The following is a 25,135-nucleotide window of genomic DNA, read 5'->3' on the forward strand; positions in this document are numbered from 1 at the left end:
GAAACTCGTTCTGAATTTTTAAAAAATATATATTTCCTGGCGCTCGGATCATTTTTACGTATTTAAAAAGAATATTCGTACAAATTAGGAAACCAATCGTTCCCCCATGTATTTTATAAAATGTAATGATGTCCCTTATTACACGCATTCCGTGAAACACGCAATGTTATTAACAGTTCTTAAACATTCTGCAAAGTGGCGCTAGCTTTGACGCGGCAAGTGGTGCCTATCTGTGGCGATTTCAAAAATCACTTTAGCCGCAGGCGATCGAGCGGAAATCGGTACGAATTCTCCTTGAGTTGAATTTATTACTTCCTACTATAAAACGATATTTGATCTGCAAGGGTGCTGGACTTATATGGTGTATAGACGTCATCGGTATAACGGCTTCGACATCTCTGTGCGTTTACGTTCGATGCGTTCGATCGCTAAGAACTTATTGTTATGATGAAGGATTACTGCTGCTCAACTCGTCGGGTTCAAGGCCAGTTTTTTGCTACCAAGCTTGAGAAAAATCTTGCGGCTTAACTGCTCCACTACGAATCAGAGTACCGGCCAAAACCTATCGAGATGATAAACTTCAACCCGGATATGAAATGCCTGATACCTGATGACTAGATAAATTTTTTATTTCAACTTTCAAATCCTGATTGTGTTTGTTATTGTATTTGTTTGCGATTCAATTGAAGTGTATCCAACATTTCAACCGTAGCAAAACAAAATTTTACGAACATCGATTTTCAGATTAAGGAATGTTCTATACTCTATAACGATAATTTGAATGAAATGATTGAATCTTACAATAAAAGGGATTTTCAAGTTGATAAAGAGCCGAGAATTAAGCACATGTTTTTTTTATTACACGCCACTTTGCTGATATTTACCGACTGTTGGGACAAAATTTTTAGAACTTGAGACTGAACGGAAATAGACCGCGATATAAGTATTATTTAAAAACATAGAATTCGTACGGAAAAATACGAAAACAAATAAGTATTACTAAATTTATCCGAGTTTAATTATGTTCTCTTTTGGGTCACTTTGAGCTGATCACACAAGCAACCTCGTCATATTTTTCGGGGTAACAGCTGCAGTTTGCTTAATTTTCAAGTCGTCAAATACGACAAGTTCAATACATATTTTTATCTCTCGTCTGGAGTATTAGTAAGGCGACGAATCGGCATCCATGTTATTCTCAAGCTATTGACAAATACGACAATTTTACGGAGTATGAAAATCTTATCGTCTGAAAATTGACACAACAGAATAAATACTCTGCACTTTCTAGCGTGAAATTACTTGCACCCAATGTAAATTACTACAGCTACTTCGCTAACCCCGGCATGACGTCATCCAAATAATCGAAGTGGTTAATATCTTGCAGGGTTTTCATAGTGGAATTACGAATAGGTGATATGTTGTGGTCTGATAAATATAGAATTCATGCGAAAAAAGTTAAAATATTTAATAAAAATCTATATATTGTACCGAAGTTAAACACATTTGTGTAAACATATACATAGCTACAAGGTATACGCAGATGTTCCATTTTCGTGTGGAATCGATGTCTGTGTAACGAAAGAGACGAATTAAAAAGGCTTCGAATGCCATTTAGAAGAAAGAAAAATTCTTTATAAAACATTGGCCTTGGCACATACATACTTTCTGAAGGATACTTTTTTGGTCTTTTTCTCGAAAAAATGGCACTTACAGCTTTCTTAAATTCCCCTCTTTAAAGTGTGAATTTCTTTTCGGGACGAGTTTCACGAGAATAATATCTCTTTAGCATCAATTTGAAATTCTAACTGATACTATAAATAAAGTATGTTAGATACAATGCAAATAATCGAGTACACGGTATTATAATATCATGCGTTGATAATACAATAGAAGGTATACCATCATATCTAACAACGGAAGCGGAAAAATCTACGTCGCTCATATGGTGATAATAAATTTTGTGGACTGATTGCATATGCCTATGAATTTTGAATAACTTATTTATCGTTTCGCACGCATACGTATATTATATACGTGTATATATATAGACTGTTACACCCCAAGGAACACGTGCAGATCACATTAATAATTTTGTTGTGACGCGCGTACGTTCAAGAATGTCGACGACTTTAGTTTGGGCAGATATAGCTATATGGGTTCAAAAAGCGCGGAGTAAACTAATTTTACGATCTCGGTCCGACAAATATCAAAGTAAGCAGTCTGCGATCTGCTACTCGTAGAAACCGCCTTTTTACGTAGCTATTGCTACAATGTACTGTATAATGTATGTATGTCAAAGTTATTACATTATGCTGTACAGCGGACGTGGTTACAGCTGCAAACGATACCCGGTGAAAAGAATAAACTAAATTTTACGGTGTATTCGAAAAGTATGACGCGCAAGACTTTCAAATGAATGTCGTAACTCGTACAGTAAATCTTTCTGTATACCGACTCGCGGTTTGTAAAATCATTATTTCACCTGTATTAGCATGGGATAATCGAGGAACTCTGTAAATGAGTCTCTCTTTGAAAAACATTTATGAAAGCCTTGACCATCCTCCGTGGTATTATAATATTATAATAATATAGGCTAAACCACAAAGCCCCTGTGAATATTCGAAAGCTTGCGGTACATAGTACTGTTCTTGCGTTGGCGCGATAATAATATGTTCTTCCAAAAGGGGGGGAGTCGGTTAGGGAGTTACACATTGACGTCATTCAATGACGTCAAGCAGTACCGTATCTAGTCAAAGTACCAGCCGCGCCTCGCAGGGCGCCTCGCTAGACAGTTTCGCCGAGGTTTTTCTCTCCGTGTGTAGGTGACTGAATAGATCTTGTATTTACCGTGTAATTGCATTAAAGCAATTAACGTTGAGGCCGCTATCCGGCTGACGTCAATTGTCAAAGATAACGCGTGCGTACGGCAGGCCCTGGTTGCGACAGCGGCGGGGATCGCGACGTCAGGGACGGCCAAGGGGATGCCGGCAACAATATGGCCGGCAGTTAGTCGGTATCGAACCGTCTCGCCGCGCGGTTAGTCGCGATGGGCCGATTGAGTGTCGTTTGAATGTACGTGACAACAGGATCGGGCAATTTTTAACCACTAACAGATGGCATGGGCGCTAGGATCCTTTTGCATTGGGTAAGTGAATATGTTGCAGTGTCCGTTACTTGCTGCCGTTGATCGCGATAGCAGTAGACCTACGTGGGGAAAGTTCCGAGATTTGATTAAACTTTCACGAACGCTTCCATAGACTGTCATTTTTTTTTTTTTTTCTTCTGCTCAACACTTTTTCCCCGTCCCATTTCTCTCCTTCGCTAGTCTTTTTTTTTCAAAGTCACAATTGACGCAAGCGTTACGTCAAATACCAGAGTTACACGCACTACGCGCACCGCGGAATCTCTATTTTTGATATTTATAGGATTTCTCGACTTCTAGGTGAACGAAATTAGTAGTGCCGAATAACAGCGTATCGACCGACTATTGATACGAACTAGATACCCGTCGATAAGTACATACATACATGCATACTCAAAGACCGCGCGTACGTTCTTTCTAGTGTTATAATATGGACGTACGTGACGTCAATTATAGTCACCGTTTGTTCTTTCGCGTTGCTGCACTTGTTGCAGGAATCATTTTTATCTCATACACATTATACATACCCAACGATATATGATCATCGGTGCGTACACGATGACGCACGTTAAACAGATGTGGATCGAAAAAAAATCTAATGTAAAGAAAACACGATTTGAGCCTTTAGGCAGGATCATGTACAATAGTGCGTCAGGGTTGAATCCCCAACGTTTATCCGTAACTCATTCTCCGAGAGCAAAAATTACATTTTAAGCCTATATGTATATAATTACTATCTCTCATTGTGTTTCTGCTTCCTACAAATTGTATATCATTAGACGTTCCTTGGTTTCCTGGAAATTTCAATATTCCTCCACCAAACTGCAGGATTTTTTGAAACTGCAGACTGGATATTGAACTTGAATACTCGCGTTGCATACAGACAAAGACATTGCACGATTTCAGTAACAATAAAAGCTTCTGCATAGCAGGCAACCCAAATTACATTGAAGTATCACGTGAAGCATCATTTCCTTCTTCAAACACAACTCAAATAAGGCTAATACTAATGCTACAATTATATGGTGCATATATGATTAAATCATTTTTTCAGGTTCTTGTAGAAAACGGTGAAGAAACCAATTAATTGGTTGATACAAATACCGTTCAACGAATTAAGATTAAGATAGAAAAAATGGAGGGTAGCGCATGCCAGAGTAAGAAACAAATCCGTGTTGGATTTTATGACATCGAAGGAACCATCGGCAAGGGTAACTTTGCTGTGGTCAAGTTAGCCCGTCATCGAATCACCAAAACAGAGGTGATTAAGGATAAATCTGATCAAAATCAAGAAAAACATTGAAATTCAAACTTCGATATTATTAATGTAATGATTATCGAACTATGGTCTGAGTCCAAACTCTGGCTTATCAATGCATGTGGCATACTTTGATATTCCATTCAACCGGTTGTATTTTCAATGATGACTTTGTTCAGCTGTCAATTATTGTAAGTGTAATTACAATTTTGATGTGTATAATAGGTAGCAATCAAGATAATAGATAAGACTCAACTGGACTCGACAAATCTGGAGAAGGTGTACCGTGAAGTAGAGATAATGAAGCAATTGGAACACCCACATATTGTCAAGCTTTATCAAGTTATGGAGACTAAGAATATGATATACATGGTAAAGAATGAATAAAATTTTTCTAGCATTAACTGTACCTATGTATATCTAGATCAATATAACCGTGCAAATTTTTCACTGCATTTCACAGGTATGCGAATATGCAAGCAAAGGTGAAATATTTGATTACATAGCCCGGTATGGTAGAATGGGAGAACCACGAGCACGAGCAACTTTTGCACAAATCCTGTCTGCAGTTGAGTACTGTCATGCGATAGGAGTAGCACACCGTGATTTGAAGGCTGAGAATTTGCTACTCGATGCCCAAATGAACGTGAAAATTGCAGACTTTGGATTCAGTAATAGATTTTCACCTGGGGAACGACTAAGTACATGGTGTGGTAGTCCACCTTATGCCGCACCTGAAGTATTTCGTGGAAAACACTATGCTGGCCCAGAAATTGATGTCTGGGTGAGTTAACTCAGGCATTATGATTATCGATAAGTTTTCATACAACTGCAATCATTTTTCCAGGCAATTGACTGCAACTGTTTATGATTTTAGAGCTTGGGAGTAGTTCTGTATGTGTTAGTTTGCGGTGCTCTTCCATTTGACGGATCTACATTGCAATCATTACGAGATCGTGTATTGAGCGGAAGATTTCGTATTCCATATTTTATGAGTACAGGTAATAAAAAAATATGATATGGTATAATTAATGCTTTGATTGAATGTATATTTCATTACTGCAATGGATGGAGCAATCGACCAGGGCAATTTGTATTATAATGGTTATTAACTTTATCAGTCTAGACTGTAACACAGACTAGACTGTGTAATCAGCCGCAGTTGAAAGTCAGAATCTCTAATCAAAAAAATTGTATACTCAGCAAGTAGACGTAAACGTCAGGCTTCAAGTGGTATCTTTTGCAATTAGATTGCGAGAACCTGATACGTAAGATGCTGGTATTGGAGCCAGGAAAACGATATACGATTCCTCAAATAAAGAGACATCGTTGGATGTCTGGCATTGTGGATGCGAATGATGCAGAGCTTCCCGGTATTGCAACAGTAACGACAACGCAAACTGTTCAAGAGCCTAATGAACAAATTTTACGTCTCATGCACAGCCTTGGAATTGACGTGACTCGTACCAGAGAGGTGAGTTTATAAAAAAATAGAGAACAGTCTTTGATCAACATTTGCAATGATGATTTCATTTAATTTTAATTGCTCGTTCAATTAACAGTCACTCAGAAACAACAGCTATGACCATCACGCAGCTATCTACTTTTTACTGTTGGAGAAGTTGAAACAGCATCGCAGTACAAATGTTAGTAACAACACCAGTTGCTGGCCTACACCAGGTCGTGGCACAGAAGAGAAGTTTAAATCGAGGTGGGCAAGAATTTGGTCGTTTTCATTTGCGTTTCGTTTTTTTGCTTTTTTCTGAATTTGGTGTTCGGATTCCCAAGTATTATTTGAATCACAAATTAAACTTCCAATCCTGCCTATCGTGGATATCAGTCAGGTTAGATGTTAACAGTTTGGTTTTTATTTACAGCGATAGCTTAGTCGGACGTTGAAGTGATTGATTGGTGTTGATCGATGATCAGTGAGAAAATTGGGGATTTTGTCTGGACAGGTCGGATTGGAAGATCGTGAGCTGTCTCTTTCAGTTTCGGTAACTCTTAATTTAATTTTTTATTTTTTCCTCGCTTGTATCAAAATTCGAAACGGCATCCTGACGCGGCGCTTAGTTGGCTTTGTAATTTCATTCGTATTTTTTTCAAATTAAAAGAACTTATCAGAATAGAAACGAACACAGACAGTTCTTACTAATTGTTCTAATCGTATCATTTGATTGTGAAAAGTTTATTTATATGCGGCAAATATCTGAATATAATAGAGTAAAATGGTTTCAAGCTATCTATTATTGCATCATCTCCCACACTATTTACTTGAACTCTACCTATATATCAATTTGTATTTTTTATGCTTGTCAGTATGTAAGCTCGAAATGTATAACTGTTTCTGAAGTATAATCTGAGAAAATTTATTTGCAGAACCAGAGAAGACGCTAGCAGGGCTGGGAAGCGGTTTAGTTCAACAAGTTCCTCTACAGATGAGGGTTGCTGTAGCGCGGAGGGAGATTTGGAAGAAGGACCAAGTGGTGACGAGCTGAGAGAAGCTCAAATAAAATTAGAAGAACACCGACTTGGTCTTGACCGAGATATAAGTCAACGAATAGACAGTCAAATGGTCAATCGAAGGTTGAGCGATTATCAGCAACATCATTTTGATAGTCCTCCTACAGACCCTCCAAATCATACGTCCTTGTTCACCGGTGACGGCAGTTCATCATCGGATTTATTTGAATCAAGTTTTGACTCGGGTTGCCCTCCAGACTTTACTGCTACAGGATGCTTTACTAGCAGTTTACCGTCGTGTACTCCGCCACCCCCTAAAAGTCCTTCATTAGTAGCAGCAAGAATATCAAGAGTGTCTCAAGGACGCAGAGCTTCCGACGGAGGTCCACGGTTACTGTTTTGCCCGCAAGGAGGAGGAGATCGATCGGCAAAGCAGCGCAGTATTCAAGGTACAGTTAAATGTCATTACATTAGGTGCTATTAAAACGTATCAATTACTGGTCAATCAGAAGATGTGCAAATGGTTATAATACTGCTCTTTCATCCCTAGAGACCGGACTTAACTTTCTTCATGGATTCTAGATTCTGGAAAAGCCCGAGGACATCTAGACCTGGTTCATTTGAGACCACCGGTGACACCAACGCAGACCCAGCCACAATTTAAGATCCGTGCTGATTCTGGAACACAGTTGCAGTTGCTTGTTCAACAAAGAATGCTGCAGCAGAAGCGAAACTTATATCATCGCCAGCGAGGTGGTGGCAGTCCGACACCAACGCCTGCTGCATCTGGTGCAGGAAATAGACGAAGAGATCATGTGCCCAGACAAGATAGCTATAAGATGGCCCAACGTACACAAATCCTACCACCCTTATCCATGAGCCATGGAGATGGTGAACTCGAGAGGGATAGAGATGAAGAGAGATGGAAGAGTTTGCCCTCTAGATTAGCTGCCGACTGCCAGTTAGCCGAGAGAACACTCCTGTGGAGCCAGCAGGTAATCTCGTAAGAGAATTTTAAGTTATAGAATAACTGGATTATAGAATCGGCAACTATCAAATAGCGCGAGAGATGTGAAACAAGTTTCCCTGGGAATTTTGTACAATATTGGTACGTTATTTTGTGAAGTTGTAACAGATTGTCAAGTTAGGTAAATATACGAAATAAATGAGTAATTCTTGAAATGGATTGACTATTCAGTATACACGCGCTTTATCTGTGATCATCATGCCCGAATTCTATAATATGTTAAATCTATGACACTATATGCTATTTTTTGGCTTAGAACTAGACGTAGTTTAGCTTAGTTACCTGTTACAGAAATGATAGTTGAATAATTGATAATTCGAATATGACTTGCAAACATCATTTAGCTAGTACCTGCGATTAGTTCCTACAGTTATTTATTCATTAGACTCGAATAAACGATTATTTTTATTTAAGTTGTTGCATTTATTATTTAATCTTTCATTTATTACCTCATCCGCATGCTAATCCTTGACCCATAAATATCAAAGAACACATTAGAATGCCACACGCTAGTCAAAACACATCATCAACTAACCAACCGTCTTTCAAGAGATAAGAAGTGAATAATACGTTTATTTACACACAGATAAGATGTGCCCTGACTCCTAGTAGTCAATTAATTTACTTTGTGTAAAACCAATCGATCTGTGGGTTTGATGATTTGTAGATACGTGACAGTTAATTGCTGCTTTTTTAAAAAGTTCCGGGAAAATTCATTCTACAAGAACTTGTGAAATTTTAACTTTATGCAATTGGAATTCCTCATAATTACTCAAATCTAATAATAACATTACGTATTTGATTAATCGTTAATAATTCTGCAATGATATTGAATATTTGCGGGAACAACTTGCGACGAAAACTCAAAAAAAGTGTTGGATGAATTTGATATTCCTTTAAATCAGTTTCACAGTTATTACAATTAATTTTCATTTGTGTCTTAATAAACGATTACACGAATTGCAAATTTTTCACGCTATGTAGAAATTAGTCGACAATGAGTTATGTAAATGAATACATAAAAATTATAACAATAGGTAGGACTGGGTGGAGGGGCTTCGTATCTGCCCACTGGTGGAGTGGGAGGTTTTTTGTGGCCCAGCGGCACCAGTCCCCACTCAACAATATTTGAAAACGCCGGAGACCCTATGGAATGAACACCTTGTGTACTGCATACTAGTCCTGACATGCGTTTTTGATATGTATTATATAGTTCTGCGGCAAACCACGCGAAAAACGTTCTGTTGACCTAAAAAAATCTCTCGTCTTTTTTGTGAATATGATACATATCTTAAATGGTTTTGTTAAATCGTATCCTTTGTTATTCAAAACAGAAAAACGGAAAGAAAGGAAACAATCTGTTTAGGGGCTCTGTTACCACTTTGACTATTTCAGACGACTATCATAAGTCGTAGTAGACACACTTTTAGCTCTCAGTTTTTTTGATTCGGAAATACAAATAACTCATATAATAACTTAAATTATTTTAAAATCAGCCAATCTGAAATCTAAATTGAAGAATCATACTGACAAGATCAGGAAAATTTGGAAAAGTTTGAAATCTTTCGGATCATTATTATGTGTAACATATTTAGCTGTTTAGAACTGTAATAGTAGATTGTGCAACAGGGAGGCAGAACAGGTCTTTTTACGCCGAGCATAAGTTAGCATTATGAGTCGTTGGCGAGTGCGTGCACGAGTTGAAGACAAGTATTGCAAATATACGAGATGAGGAAGACTTTGCCTTTATGGAGCACGCAATACTTTACATAGCAAAACTATGGTTTACAACTTTTTTTCACTAGTCGGAGTACAGAAGAGTACACTTTTAAGTAAAGAAGGCAGGCAGAAAAATAAGCGTACACCATACTACATAAAATATATGTTTCTTGTATTATTTGAAATTATGGAAGATAGAATCAATGATTGATTACTCGCTAATTGCACAAGTTATCTTTGTCACACATAGATAACTCAATTGTTGATTAGCCATGTTTTTCACAGACTGATGATTCAAACTAAAGAAAAAACACCAAGCGTTATTAATATTAACTACTAATGAGGAACCCAGAAACTCAAGTGAAGTAAGTCACTGTCCATTATTTTATCCAATGAGTATATCATTGGGTAATAAATGTTAGTCCATCGATAAAGATTTTAGCAAAAAGTAAAACTTGAATAGATAATAATATGCATGAAAAACGTTATTTTCTGTTGCTACAACAAGTCCGGAGAATAAACTTCTGAATTTTATCATTGAAATATTATAGCGGACTTGATCAACTTGTGTTCTCTCCTTCAAAAACTATGACAAGTGGAAGTAATGTACTTCTTAATAAGAAAAAAATATCAAACTTTGAGCGAATAAGTATAACTATAAGTTAATTATATTTGATAAATCAGTATGGAAATACGAATTTTTGGACTAAGCAAAGGTAATACAGAAAACGGTCTTACATGATTTCCGCTGGTCGTACCAATACTGATAGAAATTAGATACGAATAATTATTATGATAGTAGCAATGAACGTTAGCTAAGGTGTAAGAGCGTAGTGAAAGAGTTCGGAATATCAGTGTAAGCTATGAGATATGATTTAGAGCATACTTTTTTAGAACAGTCTGTTTAATAATAGAATCAGAACCTATAAAGAAAAAATTTTAAGATCGAGACAATAAATATGAATTTGACTCTCATTTTTTAATGTTTGAATATCGACTATTAAGAATTTTATGCGTTTTTGTACCACTTGAAGCAGATTTATTATTATGTACGTACAAAAGCATAGAAGATATATGGAATCAGTCTCATAATGACTTCTGTATTCAGTTCTCTTCCTTTGATTAGTATATTCATAAGATACTTGGAAGCATTGAAGCAATATCGGCCACGCACAACTGACAACGATTTTACTATTCAAATTTTTCGCCATTTTTTACCCAACAAACAATCAAATTTCGCTCAAAAACTTTTGATAAGCGGATTAATAGCAGATAAGGTAGACTAATTGTTGTTTCATCGTTCATTTTAAATGAGACACTGGGTGTGCATCGCATTATGTTTGAAAATTGAAAAGAAACCTGGTTAGTAGCTCAAAGATAAATTGAAATAAAGTAAAATAAAGCCCGATTCAAAATGATAAGTTTTATGTATAACACGTAGTTCATAGTGTAAGAATCGATTTGTAAAACGTACTGTTCATTTAATAGCAATAAAATATAATAACTTGAGTTTTTAACAAAAGTGATTTAAATTCTCAGTGTAAGTTCGATTGAATAGGTATTTTGTAAATTGAAACCAATGTATTATTTATCATAAAAGGTCTAAGATGCCATTGATACTAGTCAATAACTACAGTAATTTGTTTAGGTAATTATTTACTATTAACACAAGCAAAATTGAGCTAAGCCACCAAATAAGGCCCAGATTGTTACATTAGTGTGTGAACAAGAGCTAAATGCTGGCACAATCTAAATTTATACTTAATTTTTCGACATTTAACAATCACAAATAATAGTAAATAATTACCATATATAATCTGTAGATAAGTATAAGTGTATGTAATTTAGAACGCGCTTAGATTGTAACAAATAAAGAGTATAACAAGCCTTAGTCGAAATCAATTTGTGTCGATTCCCATAATCTCGTTTCAAATAAAAAATTGAAGCTTCAGGAAAGTATGCAGACAATAGACTGAGGTTTAACGTGTTTATTTTCACATATGCGAGAATCTAGTTTCTCTATGTGATCGTAAAAACAATATCGGCTCTGGTATAATAAGAACTCATTTATCTTAACACATCTTCACGTATATCTGGGAGAACGTGATAAATCTACAAAACTACGAATATGATAAAACTAGGTTATACAATACATGGGGAGTAAAGGATTTAATCACCAAAAAGATCACAGCCAGTCTTCCCGGCCAACAGCTTGGCCTCCTCGGCAGTTAGTTTTTCATTGTCACTAGGATTTAAGGGGCTACCATCTTCAGCCAGTTTTTTATTCCGGAAATCGTCGGTAATTTTTTTCGAATACACTGCATCGAACAAGTCTTTAGGGGTGAATTCTGACTGCTGTACTTCAGAGATGTGATAAGCTACATAAGGTTTAAGATTAAAGCCTTCCAGCGATGGGACAATTATTTCAGGTATCATTTCAGGCACTTCGATCCATTTTTCCCCAAGATAGTAGCCAGTGAGTCGTACTCCACGACCTGTAGTATTAAAATGAAATATATCCTCATTAATGTTCTTTGATAACCTACCATCGATATTTCGTACTGTGATTGAAGTCTGATCATAAAATTAGTCACTGAGGAAACATGTTAACGATTTTACATATTTTTGGTGTTACTCACGGTCAATAGGAATTTGCGGATGCGGTTTTATTGCCTGTTGTTCCTTGAATTTTTTGGTACCACGCTTGTTATATAAAAGGAATTTCCGAAAGTTACGCTTCCCGTGACAGACACAGCTTGTCGTGATACTCCTCTGTATAATCATGCAGGCAGAAGCCATGGCTAAGCTTGTGAAAATATATCAAGAATTATTCACGACTAATAACCAGACCCAGAAATTTTCCTCTTCTTTCTACTCTGACATTACAGTTACATTTTCTCTACGTGTCATATTATAGCATCAAGGAAAAAATAAGCAACGCCAAAAGAATAAACATGAGACATGGATTAAGCTTAAAATAGAATTCATCTTCACAACAGTTTGAGGTTAACTTTCATTCAGCACAATATTTGGCCATCGGCTGTCTCAAACATGTGTGTAGTCAAACTTATTACGATATGAGTAGCGAGTTGTGGACTTAATGATGAAATGTTCTTAGATTAATTAATTATAAAGGAATATCAGTACTTACATACCTGTGAGTACGGAACCTGAGAACACCGCAGGAACCGATATCAAACAGTATCAAACCGAATACACTTAATTAAACACGCGTTATAGGCAGGTTTCGGAACCACGTGACATAGAATTTACACCTTGCCTTGCATTTTGATAGTCAATGGGGGAGCATAGCAGTGCAATTTTACTGCTTTTAAATAATAACAATATGAGAAAATCCAATGCAGACAGTTGAAAAATTCAGGATGTAAAGAATAATTCAACTTACAAATTATTCTCTGATCGATTGTTGTCTTTAAATTTCTACATGCAGCGCTAGCGTACGATATTGAAAATCAACAATTGAAAGTCGGCCACTCGAGTCGTGCGTGTTGCGTGCATGACATTTAAATCAATATGGCGGCCCGCAGGCAAATGTTAAACGTCAATCGAGGATAAAAATTTCCTGAACGATGGAAGACCGATTGATACAGTTGGACGGTCAATAATTTGCGGAATTCAACGGTTTCAATGATATCGGTCAAGATATTTCAGTGCTGAGTAAACGATTTGTTCATTCTAACCTATTCGACTTTGACCTCAGGGCAATGTTCGCGTCTACGTGTATACACTGTCAACAGGAAGAAGTGACAAACAACAACGGTGACGAAATCATGATTTAACAGAGAAATAGTTCGAACGTATTTTAAATTCTTCCGTCCATTTCTTGTCGTTGAATCGTCCGCGAAAGTTCAAAAGTTTTATCATTAATACACAAATAACAATCCCATAGATAATATATTTAATGAATTAATCACATTTTATATTTATTTATTTAAAACTTTGTAATATAAACTTCATATACAATGTCTACATTTGATTATGACTTTGCCAAACCATTCGCTGAGCTAGAACCACCGCATTGGGGTGCTTTGCGTGAGTTATGTAAAGCTAATGCCGAATACTTTGCAACTGATCATAGTGAGGCTGGTTTTCGCTTAAATGCAGCTTTATCAGCAATGCTGGATCACTTGGAGCAGGTCCGTCCGTTGTATCGAGAGATATCCAAGATAGCACCGCTATTTGATTTTGACTCTCAAACACCGGGTAACGGTTATCGAAGTTTTCTCTCAATAGTTGATAAGTGTATATTACATTCCGTCTACGTCTGCCGCCAGCTATGCTGCCAGCGAGATTCCGTTTTATTCCGCAAAAGTTATTACATGAGGTATGCGATCTAGATAACGATCGATTCCTAAAGATTATTTCAATAGTGACAATGTTTTCACACATTACGTTTAACTATTTTCAGAGAGGTAGAAGCTTGTCTGCAATTGTTAGCATCTTTGTGCACATGCTTACAACATTTGAAAACTCTTTATTTATGGAGCGATACACCTGTCAATGAAAAGCCCTCTCTGTTTTCTTCGGATTCTCACAGTCCTCAGGAGCTCTTAGATCAAACGGAAAGTGTCAATCAGTATAGTTTTTATGGGAGATGCTTAGGATTCCAGGTATATAATTTTACTAATTTTATATATGAACTTATCGATTTCTTTTGATTCGAGATATGCCATTTATCTTCACAGTTTTGCGACAGCATTAAACGAGTGCTGAAAACAATATCACTTTGCATGGTCTCCTTCAGTGAAGTATATTACGCGAATGGAACGCTTATCGGAAGGTGTACCAATTCGTTAAAATATCTAGTCGATCCAGAGGCAAGGGCACGGCGTATAGTTAATATTTCTCAATGTGCTGACATCAATTTTTGCAAGGACTTCTGGCTGCTAAATGAAACAGGTGCATAATATTGTTAATCTATTACTGCTGAAACTATATTTCTAACTCTATTTCTAAATTATTATTTACATTACGAATTACCAAAGTTGAAATTTTTGTTTTATTGTAATATTCGTTTTTAACATTATTGCAACTACAGACAGGTATAAGTGTCTTAACTTTTCAGATTTGGTTCAACGGTTGCCTGCTATGATGATGCCCACACTTGCAGTGAACCAAATGATTTCAATCCCTCCCGAGGAACTGGTTCTTGAATCTGAAAATGGTGCGATGGTTTCCATTCCCGTACCATGTAGTCACTTAGGAGAGATGCCTCTGTCTGTTCGTCTTCTGAGCTCTCATCACAGACAAGGGATGGTAAGCCTGTCAGTCTACAGACCAAAACTAACTTTCATATAACTGTATTCCGCAGATCGGCTCATGTGGAGTTGATCAGTCATTGCCTCTGTCAGAAGGACTAGTGATTCATTGTCACGGGGGTGGGTTTGTGGCCCAAAGCTCACGTTCTCATGAAGTTTATTTACGTGATTGGGCGGTCCAGCTTGGTGTTCCAATTCTGAGTATAGATTACAGTTTAGCTCCAGAAGCTCCTTATCCTCGAGCTTTGGAAGAAGTATTTTATGCTTACGCATGGGCTTTAAAAAATGCCAGTACACTGTTGGGAAGTTCAGCGCGGAAAGTTATCCTTGCAGGTATGCCGTATAGTTGTGTAAATTTATACAGCTAGAACCACAACTAAATGTGAAAAACAATACTTTGCAATTTTTGAGCATCTAAGTTTATGAGAAGCCAAAACACTTCTCGGAGCAATATTATTTCTTTGCCTGGAATAATTATTCATTGGAAACGGTTACAGGGGACTCTGCTGGAGCTAATCTAAACTTGGGAGCCACTTTAAAATGTTTAGAGCTGAATGTTCGAAAACCAGATGGAATTTTCATGGCATACACACCAGTTTTGGTCGAGTTCATACCTTCTCCGGCCCGCTTGTTGTGTCTTACGGATCCGCTTCTGCCATTCGGATTTATGATGCGATGTTTGAAAGCTTATGCTTCGGGCGAAAGTCAACAGTCTCAACGGTATACGATAAAATTTTTGTTGGGTGACTTTTCAGTAGAATACTGTGTATAGCAATTGTAAATTAATCACAATTTATCATTTGTAGGGCTAAGGAGAGAGAGAACGGGGAGTGTCAAGCATCAGAGACCGAGTCGTTTGCAGAAGTAAGCGAAAGCGATCTGATAGCACTTGCACTCAGTCCTAATGGTGATGAAACTAATGAAGAGCACAAGTTGCCTTCATTCCCATCTGATTCTACTTTGAACTCGGTCAGTCTTGCTGAAGCTGATGCAGTACAAGGTCAATATTTATGGAGAAGACTTTATTGAGAAGTGAGATATGTGAAAGACATTGACAATTGGTTGTTTCAGTCACCCTAGATGCTGCTACTCCTAGCAAGGCGAATTTGCGAGAACAAACGCAATCGCAGGAGTACATTACTCAGTTCTTAGATTTGTACAAAAATAAATCATCTGAGAATTTAGCAGCCGTCTCAAACGGGGAAAGAACTAAAGAGGAAAAGCATCCACGAAATGAGAAATCGTGGTCTTTATTTGGCTGGAGCTTCGGCGGTGGTAATAAGGCACGATTCCTGGATGCTGAAGGCGAAAAAAGTCCTTCTGATGAATTCGTCTTCACTGTGCCTAGAGATCCACACTTAAGTCCATACTTAGCATCTGGCAGTACATTGGCACAAATACCGCCAGTCAAAATTTTGGTAAATATAACGTATCATTTTAGTATTTCTTTAATAACAGTGGAATAAGTAATTATTTGGTGTGTGCAGACTCTGGAACTAGATCCTTGTTTGGACGATTGTGTGATGTTTGCTAGAAAATTGAAAACGTTGGGAAATCCAGTGACGCTGGATATACTTTCTGGATTACCACATGGGTTTCTTAATTTCTGCTTGGTAAATAGTGTATAGTATTGAACGCTAATGAAATTGTCAAATTTTATATTACTCCATAAATTGGAACTCTTTTTTTTCTTAGGTATCAAAGGAAGCAAGTGATGGCTCTAATCTTTGTGTACGACGAATACGAGAGCTGTTGGAATATAAATAGTTATTTACCAATTACCTAGGTGCATTGCGAATTTCGAATGTTGAAAGTTGTGAAAGAGTACTAGTCTTGAATCGTGGATTATTGAAGCCACTCGAAGCACCTGCTTCACATAATAACCATTTAGGTAATAAGCTTCTGGTTGCTAACTACAGGATTCAATTGTTACTATATGTTGGCTTGCACATCTAATATTTAAATGAATTGTATTATATTTATTCTAATGAGCGATCTATTTCTATACATGAATTTAGTCAATTTAGTTGTATTCCAAAATACGGTCATAAGCCGTACAGGACAGGTGAGATTCCAAAATATATGTAAGATCAAGCAGCTACACAATAATTCAAGGTGAAATCTCTTTGAAGTACTTATTATGCTGGGAATGTATATTGAAGTTTTCCAGAAATAATTCATGTGTTATTGGTGATAAGTAACAAATACGTGACGATGCTATATTTATATTACGAACCGGTGAAAGTTACGTGAATTCAAGAATTTTTCCCTACCAGAGTTGAACTTTATCTATGTTGTAACAGATGTAATTGAAAAATTATGAAGCTAACTAAATTTATCTATGTTGTACACTAACCAAACAATAAATGTTCGAGTTTTTTTAGTGAACACCTAGATCGTGTTCAATTTTCAGTGTTGACACTGTTTGTATGTGGTTCAATTCGAATTGAAATTGATTAGAACTGTCCATTTTATTGCTAGTGCTAAATTTTTCACGATAGGTTGTACAAAAATTGGATATAAGGAACAATTTTTATTGACAATTTGTACAGCAGATAACATTATACGATGAAAACAGATGATGGAAGATTGATACATGAAGAGAATTTATTCATTGACTTGCTGATTGATTTTGATGGTTAGCTGTTGTTGGCGGGCGCAAAGTTTTTTGTAACACATGTGCGTCTGCAGGTTCGATACGTTTGTAGTAATGTTTTTTCGTTTCAACAACTTCAAAGCCGAACTTTTTGTAGAAATCAATAGCCCCCTCGTTGTTAACTTGTACGTGACTGATCAAAAGCAGAAGCAGCACGTTAATAAAAGAACTTCATGCGCTCAGTTCAATTTAGACTATGTGTGGAGATTTTGTAAATTAAATAAGTAACTCAAATAACTTACAGGAATATCGAGTCGAAATTCCCGTCTTTAGAGACATAATTAAGTACATGTTGTACCATAACAGTGCCGATCCCCAATCGTCTATAAGGGTACAAACATCCCAAAGTCATTATATACAAACGGCGCGAGTTCTCTGAGGTATCTACACGACAACACACAGCCCCTACCTGAAATTAGTGTTTGAAGATAAACTGTTTGAAAATATTTATGCTAGTGACATCCGAACTGTTTCATACGTAAATCTGTGTAGCTAGGATTGGAATACCACATGTGTGAAAGGAGACTAAATTTTGCTTGTCAGGGATATATAATTATCTATGAGTCGAATTAAATAACATACCACAATGTCATTATAGTAAGCGAGTTTAGCCAGCTCGCCAGCCTCCAAGACGTCTTTGTAGAATTTCTCGTTATACGAGACGGGAAATACGACTTGATTAAGCAGTTTCAATTGCTTTATGTTGTGGGGTGTAACATCCCCCAATTCTATCTTTGATCTGTGCGTTGATAAAGGAAAATAATTATTGCTATATAGTTGCAAGGTATAATGGGCAAAAATATTTTTAAATACAATTCGTCGAGCATGCAGCAACGGTCGACAGTCTAACCTCAAATTTGGGACACACGGTTACTCACCTTGTCATTATACGTTAATAGATATTCACCTATCTCGAAATAAATAAATTTCTACAAATAAATGCGTGAAAACGCTAGTCAGGTAAGGTACTGTAGTCGTCAATAAATAATATTCAGATCAAAATGAGCGATTCGTGCGGTACTTCGAATCCCTCCGAAAATTTCGTCTGCAGTCGGAGCTAGGTGAAGGTGGTAAAGATACGAATAGGCGGGATAGGGTTAGTGGACGCCCTGTGAAGACATCTACAAGCAGTATCAGTCAGCAAAGTAGAACACCCCTCATGTCGACGTACCGACAGTCAAAATTGCGATGTTCTTTTTTTTTTTATTTTGCCGCTCAGCCGCTAGCACAAGCGTGATTCTGCAGCGGCTGCCTTCAGGTAACTCACGGAATTCTGGGAAGATGAGAAGTTCGAACGTGCTTCGGTCGCGTGCTGAATGTCGAATTTGTGCGAATTTCTGCTTAGTGTGAGGATTTTTTTTGTCATTAACCCGGTTTGTGAGGCTGGCATTGTTAGTGATCGTCAAATAAACAGTTCAAAGTCACCAAGAGGATCGTTTCAGTGAAGTATGCCTGCGACCGGTTTTTTCAACGCTGAACAAATGACGATAGCGATTCGACTGTTACGTACTTCAACTGTATGACTAAATTGGTAAAATATTTTCGGTGAATTCACAGAATCAAATCATCCGATGCTATTTACTTCAGGACGTTCCATTTTTATTTCGTCGCGTTTATTTCGGGTACGAGAAGTGATATACGATCGCTACAACAAAATCCATAGGTATGTCTAATAGTGTCGTAGATATTTAATATTTGTGCTGATGTGATGAGTTTTTTGTTATTCTGTTGCGTAGTTCATTTCTTAGTGCATCAAAAATTACTGAAATATTATGAAGAAAAAGTTTTTTTTTGACACGGACAGTCTTTAGTGACGTAAAAACTGACGCGTGTGTAATGAGTGTAGGTAAAATTCTACTATTTCCTTATAACAGCCTAATTAGAAGTGCGTTACCATTCAACCTGAACAGCTACTATGAGAACTACTACATTCAAAGTATGGAGCAACCTGGAGAAAGTAAGAATACTTAGGATGATAATTTTTTAATAACTCAAAATAGTCCCTTTGAAACCGAATTTTTTTCCTTGAATAACATGCGGTGAATAAATATGGAAATAGATAACAGTGATAATTAATTAGAGTAGTGAAAATCTCCAGCTTACATGCACGTCGGCACTGTTTGCTAAATTAACTGGAGTTTTGTTTTTCGTCGTTTCCAGAGTTAAGCAGAGACATCCGAGTAACTTCTCCATTACTTGGCAACGTTGGTGAGTTTGCATGTGTTAGGTTACGGGTATTTCCCTGGTTTTCCTCTGTCACGTGGCGTGGCGGTAACAATTGTTACACAAATTGTTTCGATTTCTTGCCTGGATAGGTTCATTCACGATCGCAACGGTGCTTTTCTTTCAGTAAAATCATTATTTTTGCAATCTAATTGGCAGTAGCTTACTTGAATTTAGAAATTTTGCCCGTTGCTGAAAGTGGAATGAGCATCGCGATAGGTATTAGGATAACAGATTGTGTTTAGTTACTTTTGAGATAACTCTATACGAATTACGACTCTACGTTTCGATTTTCCAATGCTGTCGTTTAAGCGATGGATTCACCAGAGGGTTAATTACACGGTCGTTTAATCATATTCACATGATCGTTAAATTGATGAAATTTCACAGTCTGGCATAATGTAACGTAATCGAATTTCATGCCGTACCTTGAATCGTTTCGAATTTTTTACGATTCAGCAAGTACAAATTAACTGCAGATTTACCTCGCTTAGATAATTACTGATGAGCATACAGGATATGTTACTAATCAATTTTACAAAATGTTGATGTACCAATAGTTTCCAGCATCATTGAAATAATTAAACGAAGTATATTTATTGCACCTGGCTGACTACAGTACAGCAACATTTTGCTCCCTACAGGTGATCAACGAAAAAGTAAGTCACAGTGACCACGGCGCGAATGAGGAAGAATGATGTGTGTTGGAAAAAATGGGGGATCGTTTAGATCGAATATAGGTAACCGGGTAGGTAGGTGGTCGTTTTGGGATCCGTCGCTGTGTTAGTGGATTTGCGTGTGAGTTTTTCTTTTCAACATTTCCGTTGGGTGGTTCCGTTGGGAATCAGGCGAGGGTAGGAAGGCCGCGATGTATCGTGATGTTACTAACTTTTTTAATCCACAGCGTCAAACGAACACAGAGATTCCCCTCCTGAAACATAAAAACGACTCCGCGGTACAAAAATCTTGGAATCATTTATAAGCTTATAAGCTTTTTAATCCTAACGATATTCGATCCAATTATTCAGTCATTACTAATCATTGCTTTATTCGATTGACCTCTGTGATCGTATGAATGGGCAAAACGCATCTCTGGATCATCTATCGCGTTCCGTGGTACGCTGGATGGGGAGAGATGCTGAGCTCGAAGACTTCGCGTCGAAGAGGACCGCCGACCGTCACGCCACACAATAATGCATGCCTTCCAACCTCCCTTCCGGACTTGATTCGCATCTGAGAATAAACAATCCGCATCGTAATGTGTCGGATTTGAGAAGACGCAGATGCGGATTGGGATTCGACAGAAATTTCCGACAAGTCCTAGATATTTAAGGTTTTTTTACAGATTAATTAAAGTTTTCAAGTTTGACGTCTTTAGCGCGTCGACTTGGTATTTTTTGGTTATTAAGGAAAGTGGAGCTTTCTTAGAAAAAGTCGAAGGCTCAGTATTTACAAGCCGGCTTAATGTTGATTAAGAAACGTATAATTTTTTCTTATCAACAGAAATAATAGAGCTAAAGACTGTAGAAGCAAATGATAATAAATTCATTGTAAAGTGAAGAAAAACGCATGATTCTAGATCTTCTAGGTGAATGCATCAGCCGTACCGCTACTACCGATCGCCTACTGATTGCCATAATTGTTGATGTCGGTAAGTTACCATTCCGTTCTTGTCGTACACAATCCCCATAAGGCTGGCTCTCTGACAGAATGTGATTACTCCATGACACCACAACCATAGGCGTAGGCGATCACTCAACAGTGTGTGGATCTCTATATACACAGTGGATATAAGTATGTTGCATGCTGGTTGTGCAGCTTTTTACTTCAGCATGTTTTGAAGGTATCTATATTTCCTCGCGTGTAAACGAGGTGAATTTTGTGCATAAGGAAACTGCGTCCACAAATGTATCGCTATATTTGCAAGGAGACACTTGTCAATAATCTTTGGTTGTTCCGTAAGTACTAGTCTATTCCACATTATACTTAACTTCAGTCCATCATTACGACTCCTCAGTGCAGGGCTCATAACCTAGTCGCCTATTCGCTGAGAAGTACCAATCGTAATAAATTTTTCTTCATCGTAAACATTTCGAATCCGTTAGACTTGTTTATCGATAATAGCCGTGTGCATGTTGCGTGTTACCTCTCTCAGTATTCCAATAAAAGGCATATTTCATTATTGCATAAAAGTTTTGTGTTTTCTCTTAGTGTAATTCAAATTTTCCACACTTTGAGATTACACTTCATTGTCTGAACATAACCTGTCAACTTTTCCCTAGGGTCTTTTAAATGCAGGAAAATGTTCTCTGCCCTGGCCCCAGTTGTCGATGAGAACGTCGCTGTTCCAGTTCTGGATAACAAAAGGCTGATAGAAGAGCCGCCAGAGGATAGCGATAACAAGAAACAAAAATTGGATAATGCGGACAGAGTGAAGAAGCGAAAAGTGGCAATGCTTTTGGGTTATTTGGGAAAAAATTATTACGGTATGCAGAGAAATCCACAAATGAAAACGATAGAGGAGGACTTGATACAGGCTTTACTCCAAGCAAAGCTCATAAATGATGAAGCTTTTGAAACTATACAGACAATTCAGTTTCAAAGAGCCGCTAGAACAGACAAAGGTGTTTCTGCAGTCAGACAGGTTGTCTCTCTGAAACTACGTAAGATTAAAATACTTTTGGCAAATACGACTGTGCATGGAATTTTTAGGACACGCTTGTGGTAGTGAGTTAGCCGATCTGCGACGTAAACATATCTGACTCTTCGACTACTTTCAATATTCAACATGTATACTTGGCCTTGAATTACCTAATAATAGGCGACGTTTTGTACTTAGGCGAGATATTCAAAGTTATATCAAGGATTGATTCACCATTCAGATCATTTTCACAGCTGAGCATGGGAAGAAGGAAGATATAAATGCGTTTTTGCCCGAAGAAATCAGAGTTTTTGGAATAAAGAGGGTAACGAAAGGTTTCAACAGTAAAAGCAGCTGTGATGCTCGGTCTTATATCTACACGATGCCAACTTTCGCCTTTGCAAAAAAGCCGCCAGATTCGGAAGTGCTAAACGAGGAATATGACGTTGATAAAAAAATTGAGGAGCTTTCTGTTATCAATGGAGAACCATTCCACAAGTACCGGATACAGCCAGATGTACTTGAGAAGGTCCAATCGGTGCTGAAACTGTATGAAGGAACTCATAATTTCCATAATTTTACATCAAAAGTGTAAGACCAATGAGCTTATAGAATTTTCCTTTTCAGGTTTACGTTAATAGCGCGAATAACAAATGGTGAATTTTTATTCGCAGAAAACCATTGGATCCGTCTGCAATGAGATATATGATAGATTGCTCGTGTAGCGATCCGTTCGTCATCAATGATATGGAATTTGTTACTCTTAAGATCAAGGGGCAAAGTTTTATGTTGCACCAAATTCGAAAAATGGTTGCATTGGTTATAGCCATTATCAGAACTCAGACATCGGAAGAAACTTTGAATGCAGCTTTTGGACCAGGGAAGCTAGACATTCCGATGGCGCCTAGTTTAGGATTAGTTTTGGATCAGGTTCGAGAAAAATACGATATCTTCATTAATTTGTATTTTTACTTTCTGCAAAAACGCCTTGTTTTACTTGTTCGGTTGAATCATATTTATCGCCACTAGGTTCATTACGACAGATATAACAAACGATATAGTTCGGATGGAATTCACGAGGCTCTAGAATGGCCAGAGGTCAATGATGAGATTGTCAAATTCAAGGAAGACTACATACTGAACTACATCTGTGAGAGCGAGCAGAGTGAAAAGTCGTATCCTTGATCTGATGACTTTTAGTGACAATCTATACTTTTATTCATCTTTCATTTTATACTCTTGTCAAAGTTTCATCATACACTTCCAAGATTTTCCTTAATCGATTCCTAGGATGCTTCAATGGTTGGCTACACTGTGCAGACATAGCTACGATATCCGCGAAGACAGCATTATCAGTTAATGTCATGCTTCCAAATTGATTATCAATTATAATATAATAGATGCAATATACCCTGATTTAATAACACGTATAATGTATTAAATCTTTGACATACAGTATTCTCCTCATTTCTTGTTTTACATTCTAATAATTATTATTGTAAATAACGGATTGAATTGAAGAGAAAATTAGTATGAGCATATGTGAAAGTAAGCAATAATGCGAAAAGGATTAATCAATTCCATATTTGCTGGAATGGTTTTAAATTTACACAAACTAATTAAGGTCAATAAAAACCAAAATTAATGTCGTCGAACTTGTTAATTATTCAGTTATATTTCAGCACAGTATTGCGTAATGTTTCAAAAATAGAAGCGGCCATTTCTCTTTCGATTTACTGACGATTAAGAAATTTGTCCAGATGCGGTATTGATGATTATAAAAAGAATTATTTTGATGCAACGCAGTAAATGAATTGTAAAGGTCGTACATAAATTTTGTGATAACTTGCACTTTCATTCATTTTTTCGAATAACTCTTCAGCCTTCACTGATTTCACCACCACGTGCGTTGCGTTTATACTGATTTCTTTCTCTCTTCTGCGCTGTCACGGAAAATATTTCTGCCAATCCTTTCAGTTCAGTACGACCATTTGACTCGCGAAGGCTGGCTTTTCATATATATGTGCTGAACTCCTGATTTCCGGCGCTTTTCGAGGCACGCCGAAGGGCGAGACAGTGTTTCATATTTTCGTCGACATGATCCTGTTCATTAGTATCAAATTTTTGGCAAGTTTAACGACCGTCTTTGGTGAGTTGAGTAACATTACATTAAATATTTGGCGACTCAAAAAATCGATCACATGTAGAAAATCACAATTTCAAAATTCTAACATTATAAAAACCTGGTGAGATGAAAATTTAACATAAGTTAAATTAATGACGGTCAATAAGAATCGGGGAATTCTTGTTCGTTCAAACATGCATTTCCGGACTCGATTTATCGCGAGTTTAACGTAGTTGAGTATAATAATGAGGTTGGCTTAAAAGAAAAAAATATGAGTATTTGAAAATTTGTACAGGATGTAGAAAACTTATGCATCGGAGTTTTAACAAATGATTTTTAGTGTCGAGATTGGTGATGATTCTAAAAGACATGCCTCCGCAAAATTGGTTTCAATCTTGATTATCGAGATCAAATGGAGTTAAAAAATTTTAAGATCCGAAAAAATTCCACTCGTCGAAAGGAACGTAAGTCTCTCAGGAATCATCCGTCTCAAACAACTCATTTACATAGAAAATGGTCTTTGAACATATGAAAAAATGTATTACTGGAAAAAAATGACAAATTGCCATTCTACCGAATCGTGAGATTATTTAGTGAATTCC

At 37.1% G+C, this 25,135-nt stretch overlaps 5 protein-coding genes across 8 annotated transcripts; 3 read left to right on the top strand and 2 right to left on the bottom strand.

The window, feature by feature from the left end:
- Window positions 1-2,989: 2,989 nt before the first annotated feature.
- Window positions 2,990-24,057, top strand: LOC124307509 (serine/threonine-protein kinase SIK2-like). 2 transcript variants are annotated; one of them, XM_046769238.1, is made up of 12 exons: window positions 2,990-3,145; window positions 4,197-4,403; window positions 4,626-4,772; window positions 4,864-5,184; window positions 5,278-5,401; window positions 5,651-5,874; window positions 5,963-6,111; window positions 6,780-7,312; window positions 7,446-7,858; window positions 23,252-23,338; window positions 23,438-23,583; window positions 23,699-24,057. In XM_046769238.1, exons 2-12 carry the CDS (start codon window positions 4,278-4,280, stop codon window positions 23,766-23,768), a joined length of 2,340 nt encoding a protein of 779 aa, XP_046625194.1. In that variant the 5' UTR covers window positions 2,990-3,145; window positions 4,197-4,277; the 3' UTR covers window positions 23,769-24,057. The 2 variants fall into 2 exon arrangements, with proteins under 2 accessions (XP_046625194.1, XP_046625195.1); XM_046769239.1 differs by lacking the exons at window positions 23,252-23,338; window positions 23,438-23,583; window positions 23,699-24,057 and adding an exon at window positions 8,928-11,777.
- Window positions 11,583-12,929, bottom strand: LOC124307515 (39S ribosomal protein L41, mitochondrial). 2 transcript variants are annotated; one of them, XM_046769250.1, is made up of 3 exons: window positions 12,765-12,929; window positions 12,249-12,410; window positions 11,583-12,104 (listed from the first exon to the last, which is right to left on the bottom strand). In XM_046769250.1, exons 2-3 carry the CDS (start codon window positions 12,406-12,408, stop codon window positions 11,779-11,781), a joined length of 486 nt encoding a protein of 161 aa, XP_046625206.1. In that variant the 5' UTR covers window positions 12,409-12,410; window positions 12,765-12,929; the 3' UTR covers window positions 11,583-11,778. The 2 variants fall into 2 exon arrangements, with proteins under 2 accessions (XP_046625206.1, XP_046625205.1); XM_046769249.1 differs by having other exon boundaries at window positions 12,249-12,415.
- LOC124307510 (hormone-sensitive lipase) lies at window positions 13,396-17,273 on the top strand. 2 transcript variants are annotated; one of them, XM_046769240.1, is made up of 10 exons: window positions 13,396-13,954; window positions 14,039-14,240; window positions 14,316-14,529; window positions 14,696-14,886; window positions 14,942-15,221; window positions 15,386-15,608; window positions 15,695-15,888; window positions 15,960-16,306; window positions 16,376-16,501; window positions 16,584-17,273. In XM_046769240.1, exons 1-10 carry the CDS (start codon window positions 13,593-13,595, stop codon window positions 16,653-16,655), a joined length of 2,211 nt encoding a protein of 736 aa, XP_046625196.1. In that variant the 5' UTR covers window positions 13,396-13,592; the 3' UTR covers window positions 16,656-17,273. The 2 variants fall into 2 exon arrangements, with proteins under 2 accessions (XP_046625196.1, XP_046625197.1); XM_046769241.1 differs by having other exon boundaries at window positions 13,697-13,833.
- Window positions 17,402-18,641, bottom strand: LOC124307514 (probable N-acetyltransferase san). The gene is made up of 4 exons (XM_046769248.1): window positions 18,423-18,641; window positions 18,127-18,283; window positions 17,787-17,953; window positions 17,402-17,677 (listed from the first exon to the last, which is right to left on the bottom strand). Exons 1-4 carry the CDS (start codon window positions 18,428-18,430, stop codon window positions 17,500-17,502), a joined length of 510 nt encoding a protein of 169 aa, XP_046625204.1. The 5' UTR covers window positions 18,431-18,641; the 3' UTR covers window positions 17,402-17,499.
- On the top strand, window positions 21,540-23,245 carry LOC124307513 (tRNA pseudouridine synthase A). The gene is made up of 4 exons (XM_046769247.1): window positions 21,540-21,725; window positions 22,050-22,430; window positions 22,663-22,957; window positions 23,036-23,245. The coding sequence occupies exons 1-4, from the start codon at window positions 21,674-21,676 to the stop codon at window positions 23,106-23,108; spliced, it is 801 nt and encodes a 266-aa protein (XP_046625203.1). The 5' UTR covers window positions 21,540-21,673; the 3' UTR covers window positions 23,109-23,245.
- Window positions 24,058-25,135: the final 1,078 nt, after the last annotated feature.

The sequence above is a fragment of the Neodiprion virginianus genome, chromosome 6, assembly GCF_021901495.1.
Source record: "Neodiprion virginianus isolate iyNeoVirg1 chromosome 6, iyNeoVirg1.1, whole genome shotgun sequence".
Classification (NCBI taxonomy): Eukaryota; Metazoa; Arthropoda; class Insecta; order Hymenoptera; family Diprionidae; genus Neodiprion; species Neodiprion virginianus.